General features: G+C 37.9%; 1 protein-coding gene across 1 annotated transcript in view; it reads right to left on the bottom strand.

Annotated features, from left to right (window-relative positions):
- The window catches only part of diaph1 (diaphanous related formin 1), a 142,006-nt gene that overhangs the window by 59,573 nt on the left and 60,769 nt on the right, over positions 1-21,664 (bottom strand). The window contains 8 exon segments of the mRNA XM_062977847.1: positions 9,400-9,529; positions 10,590-11,219; positions 14,292-14,471; positions 16,072-16,136; positions 17,988-18,103; positions 18,632-18,748; positions 20,150-20,268; positions 20,675-20,785. Coding sequence (XP_062833917.1) covers positions 9,400-9,529; positions 10,590-11,219; positions 14,292-14,471; positions 16,072-16,136; positions 17,988-18,103; positions 18,632-18,748; positions 20,150-20,268; positions 20,675-20,785 — 1,468 coding nt within the window.

The following is a 21,664-nucleotide window of genomic DNA, read 5'->3' as shown; positions in this document are numbered from 1 at the left end:
TACTCATGATTAGGCAGTTCTCAAACTTTTTCTCCAAGGAACACTTAAAACTTGTTTGAGACCTTGTTCCAATTTGTGTTCTATACCGTGTTTCCCCGAAAATAAGACAGTGTCTTATATTAATTTTTGCTCCCAAAGATGCTCTAGGTCTTATTTTCAGGGAATGTCTTATTTTTCCATGAAGAAGAATTCGCATTTATTGTTGAACAAAAAAATGAACATTTATTATATACTGTACAGTAGTTGTCATCATAAACCAGCATAACCAGACAAACTGTGAATCCTATCAAGAATTTCTTGTTACTACCAATATTTCCATGTACAACACTTTATGGTATGTACATTTACTGATCCTGCATGCTCTGGTGTTCTGTTCGGCACGCATGCTTCCAAACAAACTTTGCTAGGTCTTACTTTCGGGGGAGGCCTTATATTTAGCAATTCAGCAAAACCTCTACTAGGTCTTATTTTCTGGGGATGTCTTATTTTAGGGGAAACAGGGTACATTACAGTGCATAAATAGCACATGTTAATAACTCATTTTCTTCAATGCCACACCATCAGAACAACCACAGCCATGTTCTGAGGAGCATGGAGCCTTAAGAAAAGCCAGTGGTTTGCTCTTAGGCTGTCACATTGCATGGTTTGAAAAGGGGACGTCTAATGCCAGCATATAATGTCATGCTTTCATTTGTCTCACTTCCCTCAGAAGCTCTACCTCAGCACGTATTTCTTAAAAATCTGGGACCAATGTCTCCTGCTATAGCAAAAGAAACTTAGCCAATCGAGGCTCGTACCTATTATGAATTAGGTTGAGTTTTAATGACAATATGAGTGTTAGGATTTCTTATAAAAAGATAACCTTCTGGGCTACGTAACTGTTATTACAGCTATCTAGAAGACAAGCCTCCCGTGTTTTAATTGGGTTTTAGATCTATATAATATTTTCATAGTGTTTTTTACCCACGGCATATCACTTCAGTGGTCCTGTAGGGTCAGGAGGCAATACATGCCTTAAATACATAAAGAGATGAAAGATCTGGGCCTCCTGACACAATTCCTGGCACTGCAGCATAGATTAGGAAAGGATTTTAACCAATCTCTAAAATGCTGAAATATCCAATTCCATTCATGAACCTTTTGAATTCTTTCTCAGTTTTATTTGATTGCTGAACCAGAACTGATGTAAGCATTAAGTATCTTTAGTAATTCTGGAAATGTAATCAAGCATTTACTACTTTTCATTAAAAGGTTTGGGTGAGATAAGGAGAATCGGGGAAGAGAAAGACTTGTTCTTTCAAGCAACAACTGATTCAAAAATTGTCAAATCAAAATGGCTGAAACTAAGCATGGGGACAAGAAAAGCCAAACCTTTCTTTTGGGAAAGTACAAAAAATATAGGAAAGACAGCAAAATTGTTTCTGATGGCCCTCAGATTAAAAAGCAACAGATTCCAATATGGAGCAAAAAAGGATGCAGTGAAACAGGATTCTGGACTCCAGAAAAGCCAGTTTTAAAGGGAGTAGATCTGGGTATGAAGCAAATCCTGAATTCAAGTTCTGTTTTAATGGGTAATCCTAATAATAGCTATTTGGACATTTTCTCCAGTGCAGTGTTCCACCCTGTCCACTAGAGGGCACATAAAAACCTATTTATTCCCCAAAAAGTAGGGGAATTTGCTTCTGTGGAAGATTCTGGCACATTTCATAGTAGTATCCTGAACCTTAGCACTGCCTGGTTATGCTGGTATGGCATCTTGATAAGGAGGGATATACTAAACCAATCTATGGAGCCATACTGTTGCTGCTAGTGATTCTTTCTTCAAATACATATGGTCCTATCTATCCATGATTAGTTAGGAGTCAAACAGTTAATAAAAGCAGATAAAAAGATCAAATAATCCATTGTACTACAACAGGTGAACATGAGAAAAAAGTACTAATCTTGCCTTTCTGTTGACTTTAATCTTGAATGCACATGAACATTTTAGCATAGTTTGTTAAACTGGAAATCACTAGCCTGAAACTATTTGCAAACCGAACTGAAACCTAGAGACCTAGACTTCATCCTGTCACTGCAAGGACAGATACATTCCCCAAGTTACAAACAAGATAGGATCTGTAGGTTTATTCTTAAGTTGAATTTGTATGCAAGGCCCGGGCTGTGGCGCAAGCTGTTGAGCAGCCAGCTACAGCCAGCTGAGACCAATCACTCTGACCAAAAGGTCATGAGTTCGAGGCCAGCTCGGAGCCTGCGTTTGTCTTTGTCTTTGTTCTATGTCAAGGCATTGAATGTTTGCCTTATATGTGTAATGTGATCCGCCCTGAGTCCCCTTCGGGGTGAGAAGGGCGGAATATAAATACTGTAAATAAATAAATAAATAAATAAATAAGTCAGAACTGGTACATTTTAAGTGTAATTCCAGCCATAGATAGATAGATAGATAGATAGATAGATAGATAGATAGATAGATAGATGATAGATAGAGAAAGCTTTGGATGGCACAGGGAAGGGTTAACATCCATGTGGTGTTTGTTTTGCTGTCTGTTCTCCTGTTCAGAAGTTTTTACCTCACTTTCTGTCCCTGTGATAATTGGATTTTCAAAACTTTGGCTTGTTGTGGAAACAAGGATTGGTGAGAAAGCTTCAGTGGAGACACCTTTTCCCATGATAACTCTTACAGGAGTGAATTTCTCTTCCAAAAGGTATTTATCTCACTTCCTGTCATCTCGCCCCCATTCTTAACAATGAATTGTTTGTAAGTCAGATGCTTGTAACTCGGGGACTGCCTGTATACTTTAGTTAACAAATGAGATAAATTATTGGGCATTGCCTCTTTAACAGAACATAGTTAGGTAAAGGTAAAGGTTTCCCCCTGATGTTCAGTCGTGACCGACTCTGGGGGTTGGTGCTCATCTCCATTTCTAAGCCGAAGAGCCGACGTTGTCTGTAGACACCTCCAAGGTCATGTGGCCGGCATGACTGAATGGAGCGCCGTTACCTTCCCGCTGGAACGGTACCTATTGATCTACTCACATTTGCATGTTTTCGAACTGCTAGGTTGGCAGGAGCTGGGGCTATCAGCGGACGCTCATTCTGCTTCCGGGATTTGAACCTGGGACCTTTCGGTCTGCAAGTTCAGCAGTTCAGCGCTTTAACACACTGCGCCACCACCAGGGGCCCTTAACAGAACATACGATACCAGAAATAGAAATAATGTGGAAAGAATAGTTCTTTCCACCACAAAATAGAAAAACAGTTCAACATGTTTCAGTATACATTTTAACCAAAACATGTTTCAGCAGCATACATTTCATACAAAACAATAGCTCAGGTAAGATCAGGTAACAAAGGTGAAATGGTAACATGATTAAGATACTGTACTGTAAATTATGGATGGTGATGAGACCAAGCCCTATGAGGAGAGAGTGATGGAACTAGGTATGCTTACATTGGAGGGCAGATGACTGAGATGTGATAGGATAGCTATTTTTAAATATTTGATGGACTATGATACAGATGGAGCATGTTAGTTTACAAAGAATACAACATGACCCAATGAATTCAAATTTCCACAAAAGACACTTGGTATGAAACATTAGAAAGACCTTTGTGATGGTACAAGCTGTTTAACACACGGGAACAGACTACCAGGATACTTCTTCGTTATAGGTTTTTAACTAGAGACTAATCGCTATTTATCAGGGATGATCAAACAAAAGACTTCCTGGAGATGAGCTAGAAGGCCACTGAGGTCTGCCAGAACAAGAAATTAGGAAGATTCTCAAACAAATTAGCGAAGATGGTTATCTAGATAGCTCTAAAATGGGCCCACATCCTTACATATACTGCCATCTACCTGGATAAAGATATGTTGATGCTCTGTAAATTGAACTATGAGACTCACCAGCCACGCTTTAAAGTTGTACTTAGATGTCTGATGTCATACTTCATCAGACTGACTTACTGGATGAAGCAGTGGTGTTCCTGAATGGTGAGGTTGAGAGAAGTAGTACAAAGCAAATCCTCCATATAGTTGTTGTTATTAACTGGCTTTAAGATGACCTGGCTTATGGTGACTATAAATTAGAGACTTCCAAATGACCCTGTCTCAGGGTCTCAGGGCCACAGCCTTCTTGATCGAGTCTATCCATCTGGAATGTAGTTTTCCTCTTTTCCTACTGACTTCTACTTCATCAAGTATTACTATGTTTTGTAATGAGTAATCTCTTCTCATAAACCGGCCAAGATACGGTAGTCTCCGTTTAGTAATCTTGGCTTTTAGGGAGAGTTCAGACCTAATTCATTCTAAGATGCAATCCACCACTTATCTAACTCTAAAGCTTGTTCCTCAATCTTTTTAAATGTTTCCTTAGAATTCTTTCCAAGTCATAGAAAGAACAGTGCAACCTGAGCTGAGTGAATGGTAATGGGTTAGTTTGAGGCCCAAGTGTGCCATTTAAGCACTAATGCTCTGCTTGGCTCATACATGAACACGGAGTCCTACAGTGTAATTTTAACTGAGTGTCAATTAAAAATTAAAGGCGACAGTGCTCAGAAGAAAAAATTGAGGACAAGAACATACAAGATGTCTATGTAAAGTGGCTTTCATAGCATACACTTTTATAGTCATGTTAAATAAAAAATTAGGGATGCAATTTGTGGCTCTGACAACATTAACATAGGACAAATTTGAGGATGAAATATTAACCTGTCAAGCAAGGTTTACCAATGGCTTCTGCTTTTTTGTCAGAATAAATCGGATTCACCAGGTATCTTTTCTATTCTCAGGACCGCTCCTACTAGTGAATGAAACAGGACTGAAGATATGGCAACCAAAATCCACTTTGATCCTTTAACGCAAGAATAGGACCATCCTGAGTACTAGGAATACATTATTTTGAATTGCCTCCTATTGGCTCTGCCAGAAGTCAATCTTTTGGTGGTGGCAAAGCAACAGTGAAGGTGGAAGAATGAGAAAAGCAGTGATTGTAAAGGGGGGATGTAAAAGGACAACCAACGGTTTGGAGAAGGAAGGGTCCCTGGCATTCCAGGATTGGTACTTTCAACAATCACCAGTGCCATACAACAAAACATCATCCAAGGGTCTGACAGTTTTTTTCCCTACATGCCAAGGATTGCTACCATATTTGTGCCCATTGGCTACAACTGTCTGTTTCTTTCCTGGAAGTTCTCAATGGATCAGCACCAGTCCAGAGATTACGTTAGAATAGGTCTAAGTTACCTCTCTGATAGTGCCTTGGCTCTGAGGACTGATCACACCTTGGAAATCAGACACTGAGAAGTAATTGGAGCAGAGTGTGCACTTCCTTTCTTCCCTGGACACTGGCCACCAATTTCTCTTCTCTGTCAGAGTGATTAGACACTAAAAGAAGCAATGCAGCTGAGAGGAATGTTGTTACTACGGTATACAAACAACATTCTGCCCTTCATATTTTTCCCAAAGAAATTAAGCAAAAAGAATCTAATTTACATCAGACAAATAATAGAAGGAGCAACAATTGCTGCAAGAGGACTGTTTGTAGAAACTATTTCAATTAGCTTCCAGGACAAAATACCAGCAGATATGTATTTGCATTGTGATTTTGATCTCTTCATTTTTCATTAATCTGATTTGATACACAGGATGAGCTAATCAATAAAATGTACTACTACTGTAAACATAATTAATCTGCAGCTTCTCTTGGTGCAGAAATAATGCAATTCAGTTGAAAGAAGTTTAGCTCTGCTCTCAACTATTCAGACCTTCTCAATATAAAGAGTCAGCACATGTAAAAGAAAAGTGCTTTGGAAGATGCAGCGGTGATGTTCTGAAACCAAAGAAATACTACTGTGTTTATATTATAGAAATTAAGGTAATCCATTGTTATGAGTGGTATATAGAGTAGACAAGCATTCTGTTGGGAGGTGAAAACATAAAATGTAGGCAATCGGTGGTGACTTGTTGAGAATTTGAATGTCTTTTTGAAAATGTAAAGGTGTTGGGTCAGTTAGGCTGAGTTAATGAGAGTTTGGATTTAGATAAATAAAAGTTCAGTTTCAGTAAGAGAACAATTTATCCAGTGCTATATAGCTAGGAGTTATAAATTAGGTCAGGCTTTATTCAGAATAATTCTTGTCAGGAAAGAGTTCTATACCTATTCTTCTATATTTCTGTTTGACATTTCTGGCTCTTTCTAGCATGCAGTAAGAAATCTGTTTTATAGAGAAACAATCCATCAAGCTCCCAACTGCAGTATGAAAGGAGAAAGCATAGAGGCACTACTACTTAACTAGGCACACTGAGAATAACTCTATAGTTCAAGGCAGAAGCCAATAATGCCTCAGACTCCTCATCAACATTCATATTTTAAAAGGTATGAGACTTTGCAGCTCTCAAAGATATCAGTAAAATGAAACAAGGCAATGCATCCGTCAGAAACACTGTATGTTTGAAGACAAGTAGAACTGCACAGAGGCAAATGCTACTGGGTTCTTTCTGATCACATTGCATACTTTGGCGAGACTCCCTGGTTCTCTCCTCTTGCCTTTCATAACAAATGTAAAAACAAAACCCTTCGACAACACAATGTAAAAACACATGGGGTGCCCGGTATACTATTTCCATTACAAAATAAGGAGTGTGGAAAGAAAAGGATTAGAGAAAAATTAGAAGTTGTCTTTTTTCTTTTATGATGTTCTAAAGAATAGGTGTTAGGAATATAAATATAAATAGAAATCATATATATAACATTGAAGATGTTGTCATAGATCATTGAAGTAGTACTCACCCCTGGCTGCAATCGGTCATAAGATATGTCCAGTTCATATATTGTCAATGAAATGAGGAAGAAGAAAAATATAAATCAGAAAAAAATCAAATCACATACAGCATAAACAAGATCCAAGCCACATCATGCCCTCAAATGCCTCATCCCACATCCATAAAGGTCAAACAAAAATACACCAAACTGCAGAGATAAAGGTTCCATTTCCTATTTTCCCACATTCCAAATTACAAAACGCACCGGTTTTAAAGCTAATCCTGAGCTTAAATAAGATTAAAACTGGAAATACCAAGCATCAAAATACCACTATATTTATCTATAGAATGTCCACGTTCAGAATAACATGTGGTTATGCTCAACCTGAAAATGTGAATTAAGCAGGTACCAAAGCAAGTAAGAGAAATCAAACAGTGAATACAAAGATAATCAAGCAACAAGGGGACCATTTTATGGCCTCTTTGGAAATACCTATTATGTTTTTAAAAGCAGCCATATGTATAAGGTGTAAAATTTAAAAGGGGGGAGAGTAAATGAAAATTGTTCTGCCTGAAAAATAAGACTTAAGGGTCATCCACTAAATTGTGTAGAACATAACTTCAAAAAGAAAGGCCCATCTCACAAAATCCATAGCTGTAAAACAAGTCCCATAGCAAGGTGTAGCAGGGATTTTTTAAAAGATAGTAATATCAACTTCCATGGTAGCTAAAATATTTTTTAATGTTACTTTCATGTTGAAAGGCAGTATCTAATCATAAGGTTTTGGAGTTGATGAAAAGTCATGCCTTATTTATGATAGCCAGTTATGCAGAGAAATGATAAGTAGTCTTTTGTCTCAGTTTTTAAAGTAATCCTTTGTGATATTTGTAGATTATATGCAATAAATGAGTATAATGCATACTTTTGTATGAACTGACTTAATGCATAAGCTGAAGGCAGGTTTTGGGGCCAAAATTACAATATCACCTGCCAATAAATTGAGTATTATCCAGCAGAGAGGAGAAAGAATCAGATTACCCCCAGGTGTCCAGTTGCCATTAGCCACTATTTTTTGCTATATATGCTTCCTGGCATTTAAAAAGGACTTTCATCCCTCTGGTCAGAGAAGAAGGCAATCTAGGGCTTGTTTGTTTGTTTGTTTGTTTTAAAAAGGTTGGTTTAATTCATACCCATCTCAACAAAAAAATGTCTTAGTCTTTGCTCCTGGGGTTATTTAGGGTTCAGTTTTAGGGTGCATATCTAGTTTCTTAGATATGGTTATCATGGTTTTCTATGGGCGAGCTGATGACAACTGGTAAATGGCATATGTTCTGTATCTCAAAAATAGGGGAGAATTGGTGTCATCTTTGGAATCAACAAGTCAAATATACCCAGAAACAGGGCTAACACTTGAGACATCAAAATGTGTGTTGGCCAGTGTTATCAAAAAAGAAACCATCCTATTCTCTGAATAGAGGGCAAAAGGCAAGAGCTTAGTCCACCCAAAAAGAGAACCTAAAAGAATCACTGTCCCCTCCTGCTTCATCCTCTCTGCTGTGGCATTTTTAAATGTCTGGGAAGGAAAATAGTGACAGCAGCTCTCTGGTGCTTCCCCTCAAAAGAGCTGAAGGGGCTGGCACTTCTTTTAGGTTCTAAGTATACTTTATTTATATTCCACTCTATTTAAAAGGATTTTAAAGCTCTCACATTTTGCAACTCTAGACAGAGGAAGGGATGATTCCTATTTTGATAAAAGTTAAGGTTGATTATTGATACTGACCTGTGGATAAGTTGAGCCAAGTTTTGGGGTTCATTTTTTGACTAAAAATTCTATACATAAGTATACAAAGTGATACAAGGAGAACAGCTATTCATCAGTCACGTCAGAACATGTGGCAGGGAGGTGGAAATAAATATGCATTGATAATTTAACTGCTTTATAACTCTACAGGTAGCAATAAGACAACAGGATGTGCAAGCAAATCTACCCCTAGAAAGGGAAATACATTCCTGAAAGAGTTGTTATGGGGGGAAAGGTGTCTCTCACTGAAGCTGTATCACCAATCCTCATTTTCACGATAACCCAGAATTTTCAAATCCAATTGTCACAGGAAAATTAAATTTTGAAAGTGACATGAAATCTTCTGAAAGCGGGCATAGACACAAACTGTTAACCTTTCTCTATGCTATCCATTAGAAAATTGGTTGCAGATACACTTACTTAAAGTACCTGTTCTGGCTTACATACAAATTCAACTTAAAAACAAATCTACAGAACCTATCTTGTCCATAATCTGAGGACTGTACATTTCTATAATGAGGTGGAAATTAATTATATATATGGATATAATTTAACTGAATTTTAATAATAAGTTCAAATATTTTATTTTATTTTATAGAATGTCTGTACTTTCATCTGTAGTTTCTTTTTAATTTTTTGGAAACTTTTGAAATATAGTTATGGGGAAGAGGCAGAATAATAACAGTATTGCTACAGTTGAATTTTAAATATTATGATTGCTCAAAAGAACACATATAGAAGGCAAGAAACAAAGATTCTGTTTCCAGACATTAGCCCAATTGTAGCCACCTGATTCTTGTTGAAAGCACCTTTGCACCTATTCTTGCTCACAACAGCATCACTTACATTTGGCTTGTGCACTTGAAAAGGCAAGAGTCAGCTTGGCAAAGAGTTCATCATTCTCAAAACGATCCTCCTTAGCTTTGGCCCAAAAGCAGTCTTCTGATAACTCCTGAGCTGTAATCTAAAAAGGAGAGAAGACATTCAGAACACACATCCATATAAACTGCAAAACATGTTTCTATGGCAAATAAACAGCTTTTAATTTATTTGTTTTTTTTAAAAGAAACATTCTGGGGCAGATGTATCATAATATCAACTTTTGCACAGAACTCATTTTACCAGACTTAAGTAGTGTTCGCGTAAAGTTATTTTCTTGTATATATTCATATGTTGTAGATTCATAGATTTTTATGGAACTATTTGCTCTATTTTTTCTATTTTAAATCTGTTTATAATAAAACGTACAGTCTACTTTCTAATTGAAAAAGGTCCTCAATGCAGGATAGCAAAAATGAATATAAAATGAAAAACAAAACAAAACAAAAACATTGCAAACAGGGCCACATAAAAGTGCAAAAAAAGGAGCTAGCTCAGGAAGAGAAGCAGCTAGGGGGAGAATATCTCTAGTAATAAAAACATTTTTTAAAAAAAAATCAGTCTTCACCACCTTATAGCAAGGTTGGTAAGGGAGAGGGGCCAGGATAGACTAATTCAATAGCCTGGGTTGGAACCAGGAGGATTCTCCCTACCTTTCCACTAATCATACTTTAGAAGTACTATTTCATATCAAGTACTTAAAAGGGTTGAAATTCATATATTTTGAGCAACCTTGGGTAAGGTTTCACGTATCTGACAAATTGAGTCCTAACTTACAAAAGCTTATCTTTCAAGAATTCTAACAGTCTTGAAGATAAGGTGCTGCCTTGCTACCTACGCCCCCAAACATTTTTAAAACACAATCTTAAAAATCTATGATTATTTCACTAGGAAAAGGAGAGAATGAATTTCTCTCAGACCTCCGCACCACAAGATCATATGAAACTAGATCAGTTGCACATGAAGAAGAGCAAGCTTTTGAATAAATCTCTCCTCATCCCCAACAAATGCCACAGTACTACATGGAAAAGCGGAAGACATTTCAAGTAACACCATGGGACAAAGGCTGTAACATGGCTGGGATAAAAAGAACAGTAACCAACAATACAGGAAGCATATCTAGCAATCAGCCAGCAGAACACCACCTTAGACCAGTTAGTTCTTCGCAGTTGAACTTCTGGCTTGTAAAGCTTCTTTGGAGTCAATCCAAATGGCAGAGCTGGAGCTGCAGTTGTCATGGACCCAAATGCAGGTGGCATGGGGGGAGGAGGCACTCCAAGAGGTGGTGGGGGTGGAGGTACCCCAGCCATTCCAGGAAGAGGTGGTGGTGGTGGCGGCATCCCTGCCATCCCTGGTAGAGGTGGTGGAGGAGGTGGTCCCCCTGTCATCCCAGGAAGAGGTGGAGGTGGAGGTGGTATTCCTGGCATGCCAGGTAGAGGTGGTGGTGGGGGTGGTACACCTGCCATCCCAGGAAGAGGAGGAGGTGGCGGAGGTGGCGGCGGAATTCCTGCTGCTCCAGGGAGTGGTGGTGGAGGAGGCACTGCTGCTGCTCCAGGGAGAGGAGGTGGTGGAGGTACTGCTACTGCTCCAGGAAGAGGTGGGGGAGGAGGAGGAGGCGGAGGAGGAGGCACTGCTGCTCCTCCAGGAAGAGGTGGGGGAGGAGGCGGTGGTGGAGGAGTAGGAGAAACCTCTGCCCCTCCAGGCGAAACAGATGAAGAAGTGATGTGTTCCATTTTCTTCTTAAGATCCTCAAGTTCTTGCATCAGAGAAGCAATCTGTAGGGATAGGGGAGAGAGAGACACAGTAAGTTAGCTTAGCAGAGTATCACATTTCCAACCTAAGGATGTTTATACCTGTGATGAGATGTAGGGCTGAAATCCTGGCAAACAGGTTGAGAACATTTGGGGAAAAATTAAGAGTGAGAACTGGAAAAGATGTTGTGGGGGTCTACTAAAGATCTTCCAGCCAGCTTGAAAACCTGGATGACGCCTTCCTTGAAAAGATGACTAAACATGCAGAAAAAAGAGATATAGTAGTAATGGGAGAATTCAATTATTCTGATATTTGCTGATAAATAAACCCTGCCAAGAATACAAAGTCTAACAAATTCCTCACTTGTTTTGCAGACAATTGTATTGCCCAGAAGGTGGAATACATAAGAAGATCAGCTATTCTGGGTCTGAGTCTAACCAATTCTGAATACCTGGTCAATGAAGGGAAAGTGGTGGGATCGATCATGTTCTCCAGAAATTTGTGATACTCAGGAAAGGGGAAACTAAGAGAAGTCAGACATACACTCTAGACTGCAGGAGAACTGTCATCAGGAAATGTAGGGAAATACTGAGTGTGATACCATGGATAGGAATACTAAAAGAAAAGGAAGTTAATGATGGTGGGAGTTTCTTAAAGCATGATACTGAAAGCACAACTGCAAATAGTGCCAACAAGGAAAAAAAAAGAACTCTAAAGAAACCAGAATGGATGTCCAAAAAACTTTCAATTGAGCTAAGATATAAAATGAACATGTACAAGAAATGGAAAAGGGGGAAAATCACCAAAGACAAATTCTAACAAATAGTCAGTATGTGTAGGAGAAAGGTCTGTAAGGCTAAAGCACAAAATGAGCTCAGGCTTGCCAGCAAAATTAAAAAACAAAAAAGGGGTTTTTTAAAAAAATATGTCAGTATAAAAAGGACAACCAAGGAAATGGTAGGCCCCTGCATGTAGAAGGTGAAATGCTGACAGGGGATAGGGAAAAGGCAGAACTGCTCAATACCTTCTTTGCTTTAATCTTCTCCCAAAGGGAAATGAGTGTTCAACATGAGTAATATGGAGTGGACATTGCAATAAGAGGAAACACAACCCAAAATAGATTTAAAAAGTAGTCAGGGAATATCTAGCTACTCTAAATAAATTCAAATCTCTAGGGCCAGTTTAACTGATGTTTATAACTGATGTTTTTAATTATCTGTTTTAATTGTAATTGTTTTATATTTGTGTTTGGCATCTAATTGTTGCTGGTTCCCTGACCACCCCCGGCCGGAGGTAAGAAGGACGGGATATAAATGTATGAAATAAATAAACTACATCCAAGAGTATTGAAGGAACTAGATTTCAGAACCACTAGCAATGATCTTTGAGAATTCTTGGAGAACATGAGAAATCCCAGCAGACTGGAGGAGGACAAATGTTGTTCCTATGTTCAAGGGAAAAGAGAGGATCCAAACAATTACAGTCCAGTCAGCCTGACATTATTACCAGGCAAGATTCTGGAGCAGAACATTTAGGAGACAGTCTGCATTCACTTAGAAAAAAAATGATGTGGTTACTAAAAGTCAACATGGAATTCTCAAAAACAAGTCATGCCAAACTAATCTATAACGTTACAAGCTTGAGAGTTACAGGGAATACTGTAGATGTAGCATATCTCAATTTCATTTATGCATTTGACAAGGTCCCTCATGATATTCTTGCTAACAAACTAGTAAAATGTGGGCTGGATAATACTACTGTTAGGTGGATTTGTAACTGGATGAGCGACCAAGCCCAAAAGGTGCTCACCATGGTTCCTCTTCACATTAGAAAGTGACTAATGGAGTGCCACAGGTTTCTGTTCTGGGCCCAGTGCTGTTCAACATTTTTATTAATGACTTGGATGAAGGTTTAGAGGACATGTTTGTCAAGTTTGCAGATGACATCAAATTGGGAGGGATAGCTAATACTCCAGAAAACAGGAGCAGAATTCAAAACGACCGTAACAGATTAGACAGCTGAGTCAAAAAAACCCAACATGAATTGCAACAAGGAGAAATGTAGTATACTACATTTAGGCAGAAAAATAAAATTTAGAGAAATAGGATGAGTGACATCTGGCTTGACAACACTACATATGCTAAAAAGCTAAAAGCCAATATGATTTTGGGCTGCATCAAAAGGAGTATAGTGTCTTTAGCAAGAGAACTAATTATGCTCTTTATTCTGCTTTGGTTAGACCTCATCTGGAATATTGTGTCCAATTCTGGGCACAATTTCAAGAGATATTAACAAGATAAAATGTGTCCAGAGGAGAGCAGCTAAAATTATCGAAGGAGTGGCTCAAATAGCTAGGTATGTTTAGCCTGCAGAAGAGAAGGTTGAGACGAGATACGATTGCCATGTATAAATATGTGAAAGAATGTTGTAAGGAAGCGGGAGCAGGCTTATTTTTTATGGCCCTGGAGACTAGGATTTAGAGCAATGGGTTCAAATTACAGGAAGGAAAATTCTACCTGAACATTAGGAAGAACTTCTTGACTGTAAGAGCTGTTCAACAGTGCCTCGAAGGGTGGCGGAAGCTCATTCTTTTAAACAGAGGCTGGGTGGCCATCTATCAGGGGTACAATGATGTGCTTTTCCTGCATGGTAGGAGGTTGGACTGAATGGCCTCTGGGGCCTCTTCCAATTCTATTATTTTATGATGAAAAAGTAAACTTTTTGGAAACTGGTGAACGTTAATTTAATTTACTATCTGTAAAATTATTATAGTATTTACTGGTTATACTTCTTATCCTTCAATTTATCAACTTAATTACTAAGCTATGGTATATGTTATATATACTACACGCCCACCCCCCTTTTCTTAAGGTAATAGAATTGCCTTATCTTTCAAAAGCCCTCTAAGTTAATTAAAAACTGAAACGACAGACATGTAATGGGATTTTTACACAACATCTGTTCTACAGTAATAGAGGTTAGGCGTGTTAGAAACTGTATGGGGAAAACTATGTGTCATTGATTCCCTTAGTCCAACATAAATTCAAATGATGATTATAACATCTGCCCTAAAGCTACATTATTCTGACCCTTACTTGATCATTCAGCAAGGAAGTAGTATTTTCCAGGCTTTTTTTCTCTAAGGAGACCTGTTCTTTCTCTGATTCCAGGGTTTCTTTCTCATGAAGTAAATCTTGTAATTTTTGCTCCAAATCGTTTTCCTTTTTCTTCATTTCCACTTGCAGTTCATGACGTGCTGTCAACTCAGAATCCAACTGAGGGAAGAAACATCATATATATTAATAATTTTATAGACTCCATGTTGGCGAGATCTCATGCCACAGACTCTGCATCCCTCTGAAGTATCTCCTTTGAGAACAATGGAAACTTAAATATTTATATCCCACCTTTATCTTACACAGGACCCCAAGGCAGGACAAAGAGAGCGAAAGCTGATACCGTTGAAGATGAAATGGATTTTATAAACAGAATGTGTTAATGATAGAACAGAAATAACAGAATTTGTTGACAGTAACAAAAAGGCAAATGGAAGGAAACATCAGGAGGAACTAAGTTATTCAACTTATGAAAAAGAAGATGAAGAACAAACTTGATGCTAGATTAAAGTAGTGTTTAAGGTTATGTTTCGCTGTTAATATGTTGTTAGTGCCAAAATATGAGACGAGTAATCTCCTAATTAGAAAAGAAATTCTCTGCTTTTGTTTTTCTTGGAAGGAAAGGGAGGAAAGCTGCTCCAATCCATCCTTCACAAATAGGATGTAGTTGGTTTTCTGTGCCTTATTTTGTATGTGAGTTTGTGGAAAACATTTGAAATGTTTTTCATTAAGAAAAGGAGGAAGTAGATTTCAAATAATCTATTAAAATAAATCAAAATTACTGGATAGTGGTAATTCTATGCACTGAGCAATGGGAAGGTAGCAAAGCCCACCGGCAAGGAAAGCAGCTGATAATATCAATATGAAGCTTCCTTAAGTTGGACCATGAACTGTCTGCTTCAGCACTGTGCTGGAATCAGCAATAACTATGCAGCATTTACTAACATCTCTGGCTAAGATATTTTTGTTTAGATAAGTGGGGAACTAAACCTGAGATCTTTGCAGGCAAAGCTCTAACACTGAGCTATGGACCTTCTTCTACGTTATATACAATGCCCGAATTGCGGTTATTATTAAGCATTCAATAATTCTTTAACTTTACTCTATCATACAACTCTTCAACAGAAGCACTTCCACTTTGATAGAAACACCTGCCAGATGGGACATATCTGATGGTTGAGAGAGTACACATCAATTATAACTGAGGCAAATATAGATCCATTACCATCCCTTCATTACTGTGAAGGAAATACCCCCTTTATAAATCTCACGGAGGTGCAACAAAGTACAGCAGAGAATGAACTAAAGAAAATATTTATCAGTTTTGAAGTGCAACAAAAATTAAGCAGTGTGTTATGACAGCACTAAAACCAAACAAACGTTGCCCCCTGGCTCATTGTCTAATAACCATGTTAACATGGGAATGGGACAGAGAAATAGAGGCAGGGATTAGATGCAGAAAGCTGCGAACAGCATGTGGAGGGGGAAAGTGTGGATGTGTTGTGACAAAGAATGCCAGATAAATAAAAAAGCAGAGTATAAAGGTGTGAATTACAACAATTAACCCAAAATCTAACCATGAAGTATTCAAAAAACAAAGTGTAACAAAAAGGATTGAGAACACAAGTTAGAAAAGTGTCAAAAGCTGAGGCGATTTTAAAAAACAGCAAGGCTTTGTGACTTGATTAAGAACAGAAATGAATGCAACAAGTGGTAAATTTAAAAGAGGGTAACAAGGAAGGGCTGAACTGGTAATAACCTTCTTTTCCAGTTCTATGGCTTTAGCCTCACTTTTTGCCACCTTAGTTTGATCAATCAGGTTATCTAGAGAAAAGAAAAAGAAATGAGTCAATAGCAAATTAATAGGTAAAACCTATTATCTCGATAGCCAATATTTCAGGGCAATATAAAAAGGGCACTGCTCATTTTACAGATTTGCCTATACTTGATTTTCTTCATATCTGGATACATACTAAGCCAATTCAGGATGTATTTATACACCTGTTTATCTTATATTCATATTCCTTTCCCTCAAGGTTATGCATTTTACACAACAGACTCTGGTGGAGAGATATTTTTCTTTCCATCTAAGCATAGGGACAAGAGTAAGATAAGATAATAATTCAATCAATCAATACATTTATTGATTAGTCCTTAGGCCATATCACAATACCAAACCAAACAACAAGGCTTGAGAAGATTTGATTACACCCAATGTAGTAAGTTAAAATAAGACACTTATAACAACACAGTAAATAAATATGATAAAACGGAATATATACATTATATTTCCTTATCACCCCTACAATTTACCCCGATCAGCCCCACATATATGGTTCTCAAACGTATTGTTTTGCTTAAATACAGAGCTGTTTTATATGTTATTTTTGGGTCTTGGCCACACATAAATTATGTTGTTCTGATATGGGATTCCCAATACATTGTCCGTTTGATATATGAACCAAGGCACAAGTCTCTCATCTTCTGGTACAATTTACAATCAAAAAATATGTGTGCTATATCCTCAATTTCAGGTGCTCCGCATTCATTATAAGGGATGCTGTTAAAACTCTCATATCTGACCATAGTCTCAAGCTGATCAAATCTAGTTCAAATGAATACCCTAAAATGTTCTGGCATTTGTATTTTTAGATAGTGGGCAATTTGAAAGGTACGTTTATATTGACTCAGCCATTTTGGGTTGGCAACCTTATTGAGCGTGGCTATATCTTTTTGTGCTTTTATGATAAGATAATAATTGTTATGTTTAAATTATTATATATTGTTATTATTATTAATAACCTGCCTCCTTAAGTATGAGACAGGGCATAACATAGTCAAATGTATCTATACATGCATATATTAAAACATAGTTAAAATACAACAATAAAAGTGTAAATTAAAACAGACACATGTTAATATACATAAAACAAAAGTTAAGAACTAATATGGTATAGTGGTTTTTGTGTCAGACTAGGATTCTGGAGAACTAGAGATCAAATCTCTGCTCTGCTGTGGAAATTGACTGAGTAAATTTGGGCAAGTTACACTCTCTCATCCTTAGAGAAAGGAAACTGGCTAACTACCTTTGAAAAAATGATTGGCAAGAAAACTCTATGATAAATTTGTATGAGGCTCATCACAAGTCAGAAACAACCTGAAGACAAGCAATAAGAAATAATAACTGAATAAGCTTAAAATGGCTTATACATAAAAGTTCAATACTTCTGTTGTGGATATAACATGGTAATGGTTTTGATAGGCTGAGGGTATTTTGCACAACATTTAGGAAACATACAGGAAACACCTACATTAAGCAAAGCTTCATTCTATAATCTTTGTTATGAAAATTAAACACTTTTATATCTTTTGTTATCCGGCCAGGTATGGGAAAAGACAAATTTCCATATTGTGGTATATTGTTATTTCATATCATAGAATCATAGAATAGTAGAGTTGGAAGAGACCTCATGGGCCATCTAGTCCAACCCCCCCGCTAAGAAGCAGGAAATCGCATTCAAAGCACCCTCGACAGATGGCCATCCAGCCTCTGCTTAAAAGCCTCCAAAGAAGGAGCCTCCACCACAGTCCAGGGCAGAGAGTGGTAAGTGGAGGAGATGGGAATTAAAATATACATATATAGATGTATGCAGAACAAACTATGTCCAGACTCACCTATTAGTCCCTCTATATGAAGATCAAGATGCTTGCGTCTGAAGTCTGGGTCAGCACCATTTTTATGCAGGACTATCTGTGAAATGCATTCATCAATCAATTTAAAATACTGAGGCCTAAAAAAGAAAAGGGAAGATGTTTAGTGCTGGCATTTAGAAGTACTGGCCTCCTAGAACAGGTATATGTGGAATCCCCAATATTTGAACTAGACAACTGGCTTATCCCAGTTCCTATAGATAACTCTGTATGTTCCACTCACTGCCACTTCCCACCAAATACCATGACACTAATACCAGAAGATGCTCCTGTTCAGTTTAATTCCTACCTCCAGCAATTTTGCAATTTGCTTCCATTAAATGATCTTTTTTGCTGCCAAATTAGGTTCTCTCAGTTCTATGGTATAAGACATCTTTTTTTCTGACAAAGCTACTTCCAAAGCCATATAAATGCATGCAGAATGTACATCCTCATCCATATAAGGCGAGGCAGTCTAAATTCTGTCCCTTCATCTAAAAAACTAGTGTCTGCTCAGTAAGCTCTTGTTGTTGAGTGAATTAATGTATAACGAATAAATGAACAAGTCACAGTTACTTATTTCTCCTCAATTATCTTTTAGGCATTTTCAAAGCAATTTATATCTTTACCTGGCCTCATAATCATTACGGACTAGCAGGAGGTGTTGCAACATGGAAAGGAAATGCTGCTCTGCCTTTGAATCCTTTACAGTATTGAGGAGAATCTGGAAGACTTCACTGGGGTCAGTGAAGAGTAATGATTAAGGAAGCAAAGACCATATGAAATTAATGTTGGTGAATTTGACAGAAAAAAAGAATTAGCATATCCACTGGCCATCAGACACACTTTCAATTTACTTCCCTTAATGGGAAAACCTTGATGATATTGCCACAGTTGGTCTGTGTTCTATTTAACACAATCGCTCTCTCACTGGATGTTCAGACAAGAGAGATAAAGGACTGTACCCTATCTTGAGCTATTGGAGGCTTTAGGATTCTATATTTATCTCACTATTTCTTTTAAAGGACATGTTGCTCATCTTTACAATTAGAGCATGATAAAGATAGTGGGTTCAACCATGAGTAGATATTTAAACTGCATATCAATTGTTATTATTCTATTTTTGAAAAAAAGGTTTCAAATTCTATACCTATTTCAGACACTTCCTGGTGGTCAAATTCACAAAAATCTCCACCATATCACATACAAAAGGAACATATTCCTTGTTGTGCAACCCATGGTTTAAACCCTCTACATCAAGACTCTTCTACTGAGCCTCCGATTTCATCTAATTCCCTCTATCCCTTTCCCTCTATCTCTATCCTCTTTGCTTTCATAGGAACTGCTAGTTGCAGAGCTAACTGCGGCATGAAAACAAACTACTCAATTTCATCGCATAACAGTGTCACATTTACTCCTTTTTTCTTAAATAAAAAAGGAAGTGCAACTGTTATGTGATGAAAAATATGTCTTAGATTTTTCAGTTTGTTTTTAAAAAAAATAAAAAACTGCTTTATCTTCAAGACAAAAGGAAGAGGGATGATCTAGCCTCAAACAAACTGCTCTATTTCTATTTGTATTTTTAAAGACTGATTTGCCTTGGAGAAAGGAGGAAGGAAAATTCTCCCTCTCTCCCTTCCTTCTCTCTTTTTTAAAAAAAATTGAAACTGAGCTCTTTAGAGAAAGGTGGAAGATCCAGGTTCTAGAGACCTTCAATTCATAGTTTTTAAACTGCTTTGCTTTCGGAAAAACAAGGAAGGGGGAAATCAACCCCAAACAGCTCTATGACTATTATGTGAAGAACACAAAACTGCCAATTTTGCCAGACACAAAATGGAGGGGGGGGGTGCAAATATTACACAGTGGCAACTATTATGTGATGAAATACAGTATTTTGGAACTTGTTTTCCCTAGTGTAACACATGGACACATTCATGTTTGCAATCACCTTTGCCTCTCCTCCCTGTAAAAATGAAGCTTGAACCAAGCTGGATGCTGTGCCCATACCAGCAAGTGACATGGAATCATACCAGAAAAAAAATTATGTAGACTGAAATGCAACCAATATTCATGACAGTGTGAAAGAACAGGCCAAATAGTCCAAAGAGCTTATCACTGAAAACAAATACATAGCAGAAAAAGGATATTCAATTTCTATGCGAACATCCTCCAATCGGCTTCTGAGATCAGCAGAATCTTCTTCTCCACTTTCTTCAAATACTTGCAGCTGCACCAATAGCTCCTCATTGTCCAGAGTACGTAGTTCCTAGAAAGGCCAAATGAACATCAAAGGCTGTGCAAAAGAATCTATGTGTACACAGCTGTATACACTGCACATGTGCTTACAAGACCATGTGAGAATGTCAATGCATATGTAACTATATACACATTACTGTTTCTTTTCATATCACTGAGCCAGGAAGCATGAAGCAATGTTTGGACTGAGGTCAGAAGGACACACCACTATCTTCTTACATGTGGAATATGTGTGAAGACACATACAAAGAGAACCAATAAGAGTCAAACTTTTTAAACAATCCATTATAGTGAAAAGGAAGAGGCTCTCCAATTGCAGAAACATCCCCATTTATAAGATCATATAAATTAAATATTGCAGTCACATCTGGCCAGCTGCATAATTGCTGGCAGAACAAAACATAGATGCTTCTCACCTTGAGGATCTGCTGGAGTCCAGAACGCATCAGCTCACTGCGGATGTGAACTCTGAAGTCAAGTTCATCTGCTGGGATTATTAGGGCATTGATCAACTGTAGACAGACTACCTAGGAAAACATTGAAGAGAGATATCAGACCATGTCCATAAGTCTCATCTCTTGGAGCAAGCAGGAACAACGTTATCAAATGTAATAATAAACTGTTGCCAGTAAAAATAAACAGTTCATTTGCTAAAAAAATCTCAACTACTCTTCATACAAAAAAAGAAGCAGAAAGGTTCAAGAAAACTCTCCTTTTAATCCATGTACACTTTCCCTTCCCACACTTTGTCCCCTGACAGACAAATCTTGAGGGCCAGTGTTCCGTCTCCCATGGTTGTAGGGAATAGCACCCTTTTTTTGCATTTTTTCCAGGGTTGCTGCAGACTCAGCAGCACTCTGACAGTTAGCCACTAGCAGAGATTTGTAACCATTCTGCAAGGCCTGTGGATGAAATCTCCATTTTGAGAAGCCTTTTTTGCCTTTTACAGAAGAGAAAAGAACTCAGATGTGCTTGTGGTCAAGGTAGGCCAGCTCAGACAAGCCATCGTAAGTACTGACCTCTTACCTATAAAACTGGTGCTGAGTTCAGATAGGGGAAGACCTGCTCTTTCCAAGATAGCAACTCAGCACTGGGGCAAAGAATATCCCAGGATTTCTTTGCCATTGGAAGAAGCTCTAATTACTTCGTCTCCAAGCTAGCTTTGAGCTTAGATAGTGAAATACCTGCTAGGACTTTGAGAAAATAAAATCTTGTTTGATTGTTCAACTTGAAGTGATTTTGGTTACTGGGATTCCTGAGCTTCAAAGTAAGGCCCCCGCAGTTCACCCGGGCAAAGAAAGAAGCACATCTTAAAGCTCTAAAAGGTGCCTGGGTGTGAAGGCATAGTCAGGGACAGATTAGGATGAAGTGCCAAGGAGAATTGCCTCAAAAATGGAACTTTGTGT

Source organism: Anolis carolinensis, chromosome 4, assembly GCF_035594765.1.
Source record: "Anolis carolinensis isolate JA03-04 chromosome 4, rAnoCar3.1.pri, whole genome shotgun sequence".
In the NCBI taxonomy this organism is placed as follows: domain Eukaryota; kingdom Metazoa; phylum Chordata; class Lepidosauria; order Squamata; family Dactyloidae; genus Anolis; species Anolis carolinensis.
This window is presented reverse-complemented; position numbering and strand designations above follow the sequence as displayed.